The sequence below is a fragment of the Sander lucioperca genome, chromosome 13, assembly GCF_008315115.2.
Source record: "Sander lucioperca isolate FBNREF2018 chromosome 13, SLUC_FBN_1.2, whole genome shotgun sequence".
Lineage (NCBI taxonomy): Eukaryota > Metazoa > Chordata > Actinopteri > Perciformes > Percidae > Sander > Sander lucioperca.
The window spans coordinates 2,103,272-2,115,932 of NC_050185.1; the positions used below are offsets into that span (position 1 = coordinate 2,103,272).

Consider the following 12,661-nt stretch of genomic DNA (forward strand, 5'->3'; position numbering starts at 1 on the left):
AAGAAGAAATGAAGCAGGAAGGCATATATAGGACATTGAGGGAAAACCCTACACACTTAAAAATGCTGGGTTAATTTGGTTACTCATATGCTGGGTTAAGCCTGAAATGTATAAATTTACCCATAATTGGGTTACAAAATGGTTAAACATATTATAACCCATTGCATTGGGTTGATGACGTTGAACGAAATCCAGGCTTCAGTTTTTCAACACTGCTGATCCGCCTTATTTTGGATGACATTGTTTTAACACGCACGCACGCACGCACGCACACACGCATATATATATATATACACACACACACACACACACACACACACACACACACACACACACACACACGAGTCATGACATGGTATGGGAAGAATAAAAAACGTGACATAAAAGACGTATAAAAAACGTTTGTTTCGTAGATTAGATCAGATGGTTTAGCTTAGTTTAAAAACAGTCTAACGATATTACAATAATAACTTTATGTTTTAGCTTCGTTTTATTCAAGTAACGTTATTAAATATAAATCCTATCACGATTTGCGTTACAAATAAATACCAGCAAAGAACTACGGCGGGCGAAGACAGAAACACATTGAAGAGATCGCTCTATCTGGCACCCCGCCCGCTGGATCTTCACACAGGGAAAAACAAGCGCACCTCTTCAACTGACGTAACCCCCAGTCACCCCACATCGTCGTCTCTCGCTCTCGATGACTCGGAACAGCAGCAACTAATTTTCTTAAAAAACACATCTGGTTCCTGGGGCAGGGAAGCGAGGTAAGCATTCTCATTTTACCGGTAGTTTGTTGCTGAAAATGTGTTTTGTTAAACAGTGCTTCTAGAATAAACTCTAATGTTACATTAGCTAACGTAACTTAGCTAGTTAGCTGCTAGCTGTAAAAAAAATTGCCACCCATTTTTAGACTTTAGACTAATTTACCATTGGCAATGTCCGAATGTTACCAACGGTCGGTGGATTACCTATCGTTAGTAACGTTTTATTCATAAACCGCTCCTTAAACCGAGCTAAATCAACGTTAGCTACGTTTAAGCGTGCTAACATTTGTCATGGCACTAACCTAGCTAGCTAGCTAGCAAGCCAATGTAGCATACAATGACTCACATAAGCTAGCCAGCTGCTAGCTAGCTAGCTTATGAAGTGTGACATTTAACTTAATTAACGTTATTTCAAAGGAGTCGTTAATGGAGACATTTCAAGGCTGTATCGTTGTTATCTTCTATGTCTGTTTGCACATTCAAAGTTACGTTGTCTATCGGTTTTCTTTTTTATTAAGATATATCTGAGTCATTGTATGCTACATTGGCTTGGTAGCTAGCTCGGTTTAAGGAGCGGTTTATGAATAAAACGTTACTAATGTTAGCTAATCCACCGACCGTTAGTAACGTACGGACATTGCCAACGGTAAATTAGTTTTGGATATTTTAATTTAGAAGTGTTAAAATGCGCGGCAAATTTTTTTTTACCGGTAACCGTCCTCAGCCTACGTTACGAATGACCGTGACTGTGTTAAAAGACGAACGCCGCCATCTTGCTTGCTGAATTGTGAACATGCAGAAAAAAGAGCGAAATTTGTATTCAGTGATTATGTAGCCTACTTTGAATGCTCAGGCTTGCATGTGTTTTAGCTGTTTGTGTAACGTTACTAAATGTTATGTATTAAGTACTTTTATGTAGTTCCTTTAAATACAAAATACAAATTGTAATGCTGACAAAGACAGGCGAACACATCGCCGGTTCCCGCCAATAGGTTCATTTTAGTTAGTGAACAACCTGGCAAAGAAGTCTTGCGTCAGTCTAATCAATTGGGACCAACGTGTTAAATTTGACCTGCATGAGCTATTGTCACGGAGTACTTTACCTCCATGCAGCTGAATTCCACTATGCAATATAGAAATTGGCTGATTCTAACCTGTGCTGGCAGTGAATTGTGTGTGTGTGTGTGTGTGTGTGTGTGTGTGTGTGCGCGCGTGTGTGTGCGCGCGCGCGTGTGTGTGCGCGCGCGTGTGTGTGTTGCCTGCCAAAATAACTATTCTTGATTATTCATTATGTTATTAGCTGTCAAATGTTGTTGGCGTAATGAGAATGACCGCTTGCTTGCTTGACATTTCTGAATGCTTATTGAAAGTGATATATGGCAGCTTTGTAATGTTTTTTATTATTGTTTTCCTGTAGATGGATGATCATGTTCAAAATAAACTGGTAGAATGGGACCTGGGTGATTTACTCTCTACATTTGAAGGTAGGCACATTTTATAAAAGCTTATAAGTTTTTAGTAAAAGACCTATATGTACTATGAATAAGAATGGCAAAATACAACTTTTTCATGTCCAATAGTGATATTGTAAATGTGGGTATCTGCCGGTAATATTTTCTGATACCACTGCCCCAAAATGCAACAATATATCCTGTAGGTTTGGTTTTGATGCAGCACTTAACAATCCTGCTGTAAATCAACAAATAGTCTGAAAATAGCCTAGGCCTGCTGTTACAAATAAATGTCTTTATGATCACTGATATTTTAGTATAATACTGGTCCGATCAACGAAACATGTCATCTATACGGCTTAGTATTTGACCAGTTTCCATGCAGAAAAAAAGAACCTGAGTTAAATTTTCTCTGGACTTCACACATTTTAATCAATGATCAGGTGCTGCAAATGTAATTAAGTTAGATTGAGTTCAATGAAGTTTCACTGATGTCACAAAGAGCTTATTAGTTCTTATTCAGTATCTCAAAGTATAAATCACATGAGAAGACATAGACCCAAAATTTGCACAAGGACCAACTCATCAATATTTTGAATGGAATTTCTACAGCAAGCGGTTCTAGTCAAATTAGGGCCTGGAAGAAGAATAATGATAAAAAGAAGAAACAAGAAAAGAACAATATAATGCATTGCTCTGCATGCACTATACTACATTTCTGGAATGCCGTGACATTTAAGAGGGTCTATACCAGGCACGGAAAATCAAGGAATTTGAGCATTTTGTAGTAAAGTCAGAGCAAGGTCAGGGAATCTTTTTTTGCATTTTGAAATGTAGTCGCCAGAATGTGATACAGAGTTGTAGAATTTTACATTTGACTTTTATGCTTGCAATATTGCAGACAGGCACATCGCTTTGCTTCTGCTACCTGTGGTGACGCTCCCCCCCCGGCACCTACAAAATCCGGAGAAAGACGGTCCGCCCCAGCTACGCCGAATCTACAAAAGCTTTCATAGGTGAGCAGCCTGTGAGTTAATACAAATGTAACAAATAAAACAAGCGTCAGCAAGTATTGTAACAGATTGTCTGAAGATTTGCAGACCTCAATACATTTTCCTTTTATTTCCCGCTTAAAATTGGTTGTGATGTGACTGAACCCGAACATCATTTCTAAATATCTGCCCGAACCCGGCCTGGCCCATTGGGTCCAGTCGGGCTCAGTTGGGGTATCCATCCTCTACTACCTCCCTCTCTCAGACCTATCACACACACGTGTCAGACCAAACCACTGCACAACAATGATCTGTTTCAGTTTATTGTTATCATTATTAAAACGAAATGTTGTTAGAGCAAACACAGAAAGACATAGTTTTCCAGTTGTTAACCCATTACTTAATACATAATTTAAATCCACATAGATTATATATAATTTTGGCCTTCATTTTATCACTCAAGCTTATGCCTGTCACGAGGGTTAATATCTGAAGTAAAGGTGTCTTTATAAAGTTTTTTTTCTCTCTACACGTTGGAACAAACATCGCTGAATACCTTACGAAAAGGACAAGCACAGAGGTCCCACATGTGCTTCTTCTTGGGGACAGGCATCTGTTATCGCAAGCCTTTGTTATAGTGCATGGACATGCCCTGGAGCACCCATCTCTTCTTGGGGCAGTAGATGCCTGCTTTAAGGCTTTTTATGTTTTTGATGTACAGTATCCTAGACCTTGTGCACAACTGTGGGAGTTTTTGCAGACGATATATGGTATCCCTGGACATGTTAGATCATCGGTACAGATGATGCGAGCAGTTAGCGGCACAGTGAACTGCAAACTGCTCATAACGTTATGCACACACACTAGAGTCTGGATCGGGCCGAATTTTTCTGTGCGAGCCCGGCCCGCGTCCGACAGGCATTAAGAAGTTTGTGTCTGAGCCCGACACAGTTAAAATCAAATTTTTTTTTCTATACTAATGACACATGTACGTTAGTTTGTGTGGAAAGCTTTTATGAAGCAGCTGTAGGAAGGCATTCAGAAATGTCAACAGATGAGGTCATCAGCTCACACGGAGCAACAAGCTCACGTTAATCAGCTGTTTAATTTTAAATGTTCAATGTGTTAACTTTTCCTGATTGCTTAGTTTCCGACCGTGATCAGAAAGCTATATGCTGGCTGTAGCAATCTTTTCTCTTCTACTGTTTTAAGGCAAAGAACAACCTGTCTGCCGAGCAGCAGAAGATGGTGGCCACCTTTGTGCCACAACACGGCCACAGCTGACTGCTTCTACGCCCTCAGCCTGAACGTGGCCCAGTCAAAGAGGATGAGGGATTTCCGCCAGGCCCTCACCCCCACTGTACCATCACCAGAGTCACCAGAAGCCTCCACCACCAGGAAGAGGTCCCACAATCCTGATTCCTCCTCCAGTTCCGAGGACGAAACCCCTGTCCCCTACCAGGAGTCAGGGATCTCGGGACTGGAGGAGGAGAGGGAGTTTATAGCGAGGCTACAAAATGTAAGTAAAACTCCTAAGATATGTACTTTAAAGACTCAGTCCATTTTATGTCTGTAACATCAGACCTCACTCTGTGTCTTGTGTTTGTTTTCCTCAACAGACACCAGAGAAGGCCCTCAGGACGAGCCAGTACGGCAGGCTGGTGGCGCTGACTGCGCTCGAGGCTCAACTCAACCTGTCTAAAAAGATTTCGGAGAGGGCGAGAAGGGCAGCGTATCGAGCAGTCATCGGACTCTAACATCTCTTGATCTGTGCAGGACTTCAGTGTGAGCGGACTATTTAGAGACGATGTGACCGGCAGGTAATGTTAACGGCTATCTGCTACTGTAGCAGAGCTGCAAGTAAACGCTGAACTGAGCTGTGTGTTTTCAGTGTTAAACATTGCTGCAGGTTTTCATGCATGACTGTTATTGGTGATTTACAGAGGTGGAAGACTTACTCAGATCATGTATTGCAGTAAAAGTAGAAAAAAACTGTGTAGAGTTACAAGTTACTTGTCAGTTACAAGTCCTGCATTCAACATCTCCCTTAAGTTAAAGTACAAAAGTATTATCAAAATATACTTAAAGTACCAAAAGTAAAAGTAAAATTATGCAGTGTAATATATCTTATTTAATTCGATTATATTATTATTCAGTAAATTGTATTAAATGACTGATAATTTAAATAAAATGTTTTATTTAATTCAAGTAGCCTACTTGTACATCATTATTTTCTAGGGTTGAAAAATGTATACAGATTTTACATTTTCCCCTCATACTTCTGTCGGAATGGGTACGAAGTTGGCATTGAATTTAATTTGAAATGGTATTAAAAAGGTCTTAAAAAGCCTTGAATTTAAGTTGGAGGATCCTGGGGGTACACACACACACACACACACACGTAAATAGTTGTTTTATTGTGTTTTATAGATTGGTTAAGATTCATTTTATACTATTAACATGTTCTATTTTAGTAAATGTTAAGATTAATTTTCTTTTAGTGTGTTTTCAAATGTTCAATATTGGTATGTGTTCCTTTTTTCTTAAAATGACAAAACTATAATACTGAACACACTTAACCTAAACATGAAGCTAGGAATACCAAATTGGTCAGGTATTGTCAACATAGGCCCACTTTTGAGTTTGAAAAGGTTCAAGGCAATTTGTAGCTTGAAACAATCTCCAAGTTCCAGAGTTAAAAAGACAGAAACAGCCAGAGAACTTGAGACAGAAACCAGCCAGGACCAGTCTTAACTGTTAAATGTGCAAATAAAAAGCATTACAAAATTCAGTCCAAGCTGCCTAAAAACTTTATTTTCAAGCTAACTTTTACCATACACCCGTCTGACTTTCCTTACTGCAGTAACTGAGTGTGCACTAGAGGTTCTCTGGGTGCAGGGTTAGGGCTAGCAAGCATCTACCATGGCATTTCTGAGGCAATTGAGGTATTTAGGGAACATTTGTAAATTTGTAATTCTAAACTGTTTGAATCTGCGAATGCACATCAGTCAGCTGCCACACCCTGATAGCTGCTGGTTCACTGTGTTTCTATAGGTTTGGGAGCAAGAAACTGCATGTAACTAGTCACTGAGGAAAAATGTAATTAATTTAGTATTACAATGGGGTTACATCTGAAAAAATCTTTTCAATTAAAAAGCTTATATGTAGCTTTATGTAGATATTGCATTTTATAAGTCTGACTATGTTGGTACTACTGTGAGGTTTAAACTGCCTGGTTTAAATTCACTGTTATTCAGCTGTATAGCCCAGTTATAAACATGTTTAGAATACTAATCAAAAAGTAATCAGATGTAATAAATTTCACTACTTTGATAAAGTAATTAAAATGGTTACTTTTTAAACTGGGTAACTAGTTATCTGTAGTCTGTTTACATTTCAAACTAAACCAAACGTGGGCCATAAGAGAACTGCATATTTGGGCCACATTAGGGGGACCTGTGGCTGAGTTTCGGGAGCCACACTCACCTGAGGTCAGCGCCGTCATTCAAGGCCAAATGTCGGCCATAAGAGAACTGCATATGTGGGCCACATTAGGGGGACCTGTGGCTGAGTTTCGGGAGCCACACTCACCTGAGGTCAGCGCCGTCATTCAAGGCCAAATGTGGGCCATAAGAGAACTGCATATGTGGGCCACATTTGGGCCACATTAGGGGGACCTGTGGCTGAGTTTCGGGAGCCACACTCACCTGAGGTCAGCGCCGTCATTCAAGCCAAATGTGGGCCATAAGAGAACTGCATATGTGGGCCACATTAGGGGGACCTGTGGCTGAGTTTCGGGAGCCACACTCACCTGAGGTCAGCGCCGTCATTCAAGCCAAATGTGGGCCATAAGAGAAATGCATATGTGGGCCACATTTGGGCCACATTAGGGGGACCTGTGGCTGAGTTTCGGGAGCCACACTCACCTGAGGTCAGCGCCGTCATTCAAGGCCAAATGTGGGCCATAAGAGAACTGCATATGTGGGCCACATTTGGGCCAAAGATAAAATGTTTCCAACTTTACCATGGTAAAGTTGGAAACATTTTAGGTAAACTTATCATCTTAAGAAATATGTTGAATAGCTCTTGATGAATTTTATTATGTCCCTCTGTAATTACACCCTTTCCTGACAGGAAGCTATGGCTTTTCAAGGCTCCTCTAATCACCGTGGTGACAACAACACAAAACTGTGTGTGTGTGTGTGTGTGTGTGTGTGTGTGTGTGTGTGTGTGTGTGTCTTTTCTGCTCAGTGTGGCCATCACTTTTAATTTAAGGTTCTGTCTTCATTAAGTGGCCATCTGAAGGAGGTAAGCTGAAGTAGATCAATTGTGTCATGAACTGGAGGTCACCTCAGCTGTGCTTAACAGTTTACTATCAGCTCCTGTTTTGCATGCTGTCACCACTTTAGACTCACTTTAAATTCCTCAAGAATCTCATCTGCAGGCTTCTGACCTTGACTCTTTCACAGCCAGCAATGTAAATAGCAAAACTGAGTATTGGTCCAACCACAACACAGAAGAAGCGATCTGGATTTCATGTAGCTATTACTTGGCATAAACACAGCATCCGTCATCATAAAAAATAATCATTTTCCTCACACATCAGTCCTAATGGTAGTGTGCTCAATCTCAAAGCAACCCAAACCTCCACACCCACGGCCAGAGCCGCGGGAACATATTTTGAATTGGGGGTGCTGACAAATTTTCCAGAGTGATGTTTTCAGCCAAAGTCAACCACCACACACAACCAACACAAGCGAAAAAACAAAAACAAGAATAAAGTCCAAAATTCAAGACAGAACAAACTAGGCACGAGTAACGAATATAGGCACAAAGCTACGACAATGGTACAGGAAATGCCTACTACACGCTCAAAAACGGAGCCACAAAACACAAGGGTAACACATCACTAAATTACAGTATATTAAATCAAATCAAAGTGAAGCAAGCCAGTCAGTCCTGACACAAACACTGATATAGAGAAATGCAGCCTTAAGTTTTTGTAGCACAGCAATAGCAAATTAAAGGCATAAAGATATTGGGCCTAATGTATCAGAAGTTATTAACGCGTGTTAAGCTGGACCTAATAATTTTATAACAATACAGTAGGATAATTAAAAATAGGTGTGACCTCATTCTGGTTTTCCAATATGTAGGCTAGGCTTTACACGAGTGTAAAAAAACGCAATTATCTCCAATAATTCGTATAAACTTTCAGTTGAACTGTTACTGAACAGTTGATAAATCATGCCAATTTACTGCACGGCGGCAGCATAATAATAGTAAACCAGCGTTATTACCTTGTTTTGCAGTCATAACACTAAAAAAAACAAATCCTCATCTCCAAAACGTCTACCAGGAAAAGTGTGACCCCGAGGCTGGCAGCACTGAGTTGACGTTGATGTTCCCTCTGCGGCTACCCTGGTGCTGCTAGCTTGGTTTACAAGATTAGCTCCCTCGTCGTCTGTTGCTAGCAGGGTCGCTACTTCATTCAGTTACAGTTGCTGAGTTTTCTGCTTCCGGTCTTTTACGCTTTTTAGCTTGTGGTTGATCTATAAAGAAATCCAAAATGCGCTTTTGTGCCATGGCTAGCTAACTTCTGTACTGTTGTTGACCAGCCGGGAAAGTTTCCACAACTATCTTCACCACTCACGAATGAGCGTCAGAGGCGCACGGCGCGCCTCGACTCTTGGCAAAATCGGCAGATTCATTCTAGTCAAATTATGTGTTTATTTCTTACTTACCAAATTTTAAAATGTATTACATTTAATTTGTAATGCAAGGGATTAGGTTTATATTAATATTCAAAGTATTAAAAATAAATGTGTGTTTTTTTTATTTTTATTATGGTTGTAGTTAAGGTTATGGTTAAGTTATGGTTCTCCTTTCGCTAGGGGGTGCTGCAGCACCCTCCGCACCCCTAGTTTCCGTGGCCATGCCCACGGCCCTCTTCTCTCTGCAGCTTCTAACACACAGGTTTAAGGTTCAGCTTTATTGTTTATATCAGAGATCTTCAACAGGGGGCTCGGAGAGCAGAGTTACTTCAGAGGAGCCACCCAATTATTGTAAATTTTTTGAAAGTCTTTTAAAAAATGTAAATGTCTTAACATTAATCCAACGTATTATTAGCAAATTTAAATCAGCCTATTTGTGGAAAGAAAATCATTGATGATAGGCTTACTGGCCTATGGGTAAGGTAGTCACACACCAGTTCATAGGAGGATTCACTGTGCCACATGTATGTTTAACATTCAAACATGATTTATAAAATCATGCCAACAAATATTGTAATAGCTTAATATTCTATGCACTAAAAAGTTATGTATAAAGGCTTGAGGCTGCCCACACTTTATTTTAGTTTAATATGCAACTTCATTGTCCCTGCTCCGTCTCTCATCAGCTAGGGGTCCTTGGCTTAAAAAACGTTGAAGACCCCTGTTCTAGATCCAATACAGCATTGTACTATGAAACACAGCTGTAGCCCCCCTCCATGATGCACCAAAAATGTATGAACATATATTCCAATATTTTAAATTAGAACAAAGAATATAAAAGTAGCACAAAATGAAGAAATTGTCCATCCTCTTCCGCTATGTCTGCTGTGTTATGATGAATCCCACTTGCTTTCTTGGCAAGACCCGCCCTGCGTAGCATTCAAGCACTACGATTGGCCAGGTGCCCATGCTTGAGCCGGTTATCGGAAACCGGTTAGTTCAGGTCCTATCCCCTTATCAATGGGCTATCCTGACCTAACCACTCGAGGGCAATGCCTAACCTTAACCAATCGGGCTGCTATGCAAGGCGGGGCACCTATCAAAAAAAACTATCTCCGCTAAGAGATGGGTTATTATAACTTGCTTTTTATTTTGCATGGGCACCATCGCTGAATCTGGAGCTTAGAGCCCAAGACATTATAGAAAGACAAACAAGCCAGAGTGCTTTTCCCCCTACCCTATAATATATATATATAAGCGGTGTAGGTCTGGTAATGCAAGACTAAAGTCACGATAATGTAAATAAGAATACCAACATAACAGAATAGTGCAAAGTAAATTTCACAGATGCAGTGCAATGTATAGGACAGTGTGCAATCTAGAAGATGTATGACCTGTAGAGCTGTGGGTTTATGAGAGAGTCATTTATTTACCAGTGGTGGAAGAAGTATTCAGATAATTTACTTAAGTAAAAGTACTAATACCACAATTTCACTTTCAGAGCCGGCAGGTACATCAACACCGCCATGGCCAGAAGAGAGTAAGGAAACATCTGCATGGAGAACGAGAGAAAAGGGGGACAGAGAGGAGAGGCACGTGGAATGGCAGAAAAGATGAGTCACATAAATGAGTTGAACTGACAGATGAAACATGGACACCTGTATGTAGCGGTGGAAGTATTCAGATCCTTTACTTAAGTAAAAGTACTAATACCACACTGTAAAAATACTCTGTTACAAGTCCTGCATTGAAAATGTTACTTAAGTAAAAGTATGTAAGTATCATCAGGAAAATGTACTTAAAGTATTCAAAGTAAAAGTACTCGATGCAGAAAAACCCTCCCATTGTAGAAAGTGGGATCCAAAGGATCCAAACAGTTGTGTGTTTAATGGTCTAATCATCTCAGCGTGACTTGTAGCCGTTATATTGTTGGCAGTTTACTTTAGAATAAAACATCAGATTTTATAAACTACATGTGTTTTGTGTGCAGAAATCTTAATGTGTAAAGTAATTAGTAACTAAAGCTGTCAGATGAATGTAGTGGAGTAAAAAGTACAATATTTCTCTCTGAAATGATAAAAGAAAAGACTCAAGTAAAGTACAAGTACTTCAAGTAGTTCAAATTTGTACTTAAGTACAGTACTTGAGTAAATGTAAAATATAGTTACATTCCACCACTGGAGAGGGAAAAGATGGGTTTCTCGTGATAACACAAGATCACGCGAGAGTCGCAGGATCACAGATCCATCTTGTCAGGCATTCAAGTACTGCATTTGTGTCCAAATAGCAGCAGACAGAACCAATCAGCACAATGGTGGACGTGATAGACAGATGCTTCATCCAATCACCTGCCAGGTATTTTTGTTTTTTTCCAAACAGTTTCTAATGATGGCTTCTCAGATGGTTCTGTGTTAACAAACCATCTGGCGCATCAGGTTAGGGGAAAGGGTTAGGGCAGAGAGAGTTGTCAAACTGTATAACAGAACAGATTAACTTCGATCATGCACTGCTACGCTGTGAGCTGTCTGAGTTATGTATCGTTTGGATCTAGTCATCACCATTATCCAGGCTGACAGTGTAGAGCAATCTGAGGAAGCCTTTGATGTCTAATTTCACTCAATTCAAATCCTGCTTTAAAGCTTGAGCATTATGCCCGACATTTTGGGAAACACTGAGTGCAAACAGACAAAAGTTGGTGTCCAGCCTGCTGACATAGCTGAACTCAGTGAAGATTGCCAGCAATTTCTTGATTCCAAAAAGGCAGTGCTCCAATCACAGCAACAGCAGCCTCCTCACACGTACTGACCGTGGGGAATTGGCTGCAGCACAGAAGCTTTTACAGACTCTGGCAGAGGAGTCTGGACCCGGGGAATGCCTGATAAGGCTGATTTGAATGAGACTGCATTCCATTTTGTTTTGATTACAGGAATTATAAATATCAACACTGACCCCACTTGTGATGCGGCCCTAAATTAAATATTGCAGCTATGAAAGCGGTCTAGTTTTAGCATGACTCAATGATGCCCTCAAGTGGCCTGAGCCAGCCAGCTGCAGCTAATACAACGACAGCACCATCACAAACTGCAGATGTATGTTTGCCTTTGTGTTAAGCTCTGAATTAAGTTTTCTCCTCTTCCAAATACACAGTCGAGAGCATTCATTATCACCATCTCTCTGCCTTTTTCTAGCTCTGTGCCAGATGGATGATGATGTGACATGCATGACTGTTGATGACTAGATTAATCACCAGATTTTCTTTATAAAGTTTTAGACTGGAACGGCATGGAGGCCCAACAATTATTTTGACATAGAGGATATCCAAGAGCTGAAAATGCCTTGATTATAAAGTGTTCCGTGGCCTGTGACTTCCTGTATCAATAATAAAACGACAGAACATAATTTTTTTTTTTTGCATTGAAATTCTGCAAAACACCTTTTGTAATTGGACTTCTAAATTGGACTTCCACTTGTTCATTATAAGTCTCAGATCTACATTGCGTTCCTGCTGTACATCAATGGCCCCCATTACCCACCAGGCAACTCGCCTGCCTTTGTGTCCAGGACTACATCAAAATAATTGTATGCTTTACTCTGTGGATAATTCACTGTTGCTGCACAGCAGTCATTCTGGGCTCATTTGGTAGAATAGTCACACACGGTGACACAAGCGGAACTGTTTGCTACATATATTTTTTTGCCAAGGCTGGTTCATGTAGGAGAGGCATGGGTGTCTA

At 40.3% G+C, this 12,661-nt stretch overlaps 1 protein-coding gene across 1 annotated transcript; it reads left to right on the forward strand.

Moving 5' to 3' along the window:
* Positions 1–523: 523 nt before the first annotated feature.
* On the forward strand, positions 524–5,285 carry LOC116058067. Its single transcript, XM_031310671.2, has 5 exons — positions 524–770; positions 2,188–2,254; positions 3,123–3,237; positions 4,426–4,732; positions 4,833–5,285. Exons 2-5 carry the CDS (start codon positions 2,188–2,190, stop codon positions 4,968–4,970), a joined length of 627 nt encoding a protein of 208 aa, XP_031166531.1. The 5' UTR covers positions 524–770; the 3' UTR covers positions 4,971–5,285.
* Positions 5,286–12,661: the final 7,376 nt, after the last annotated feature.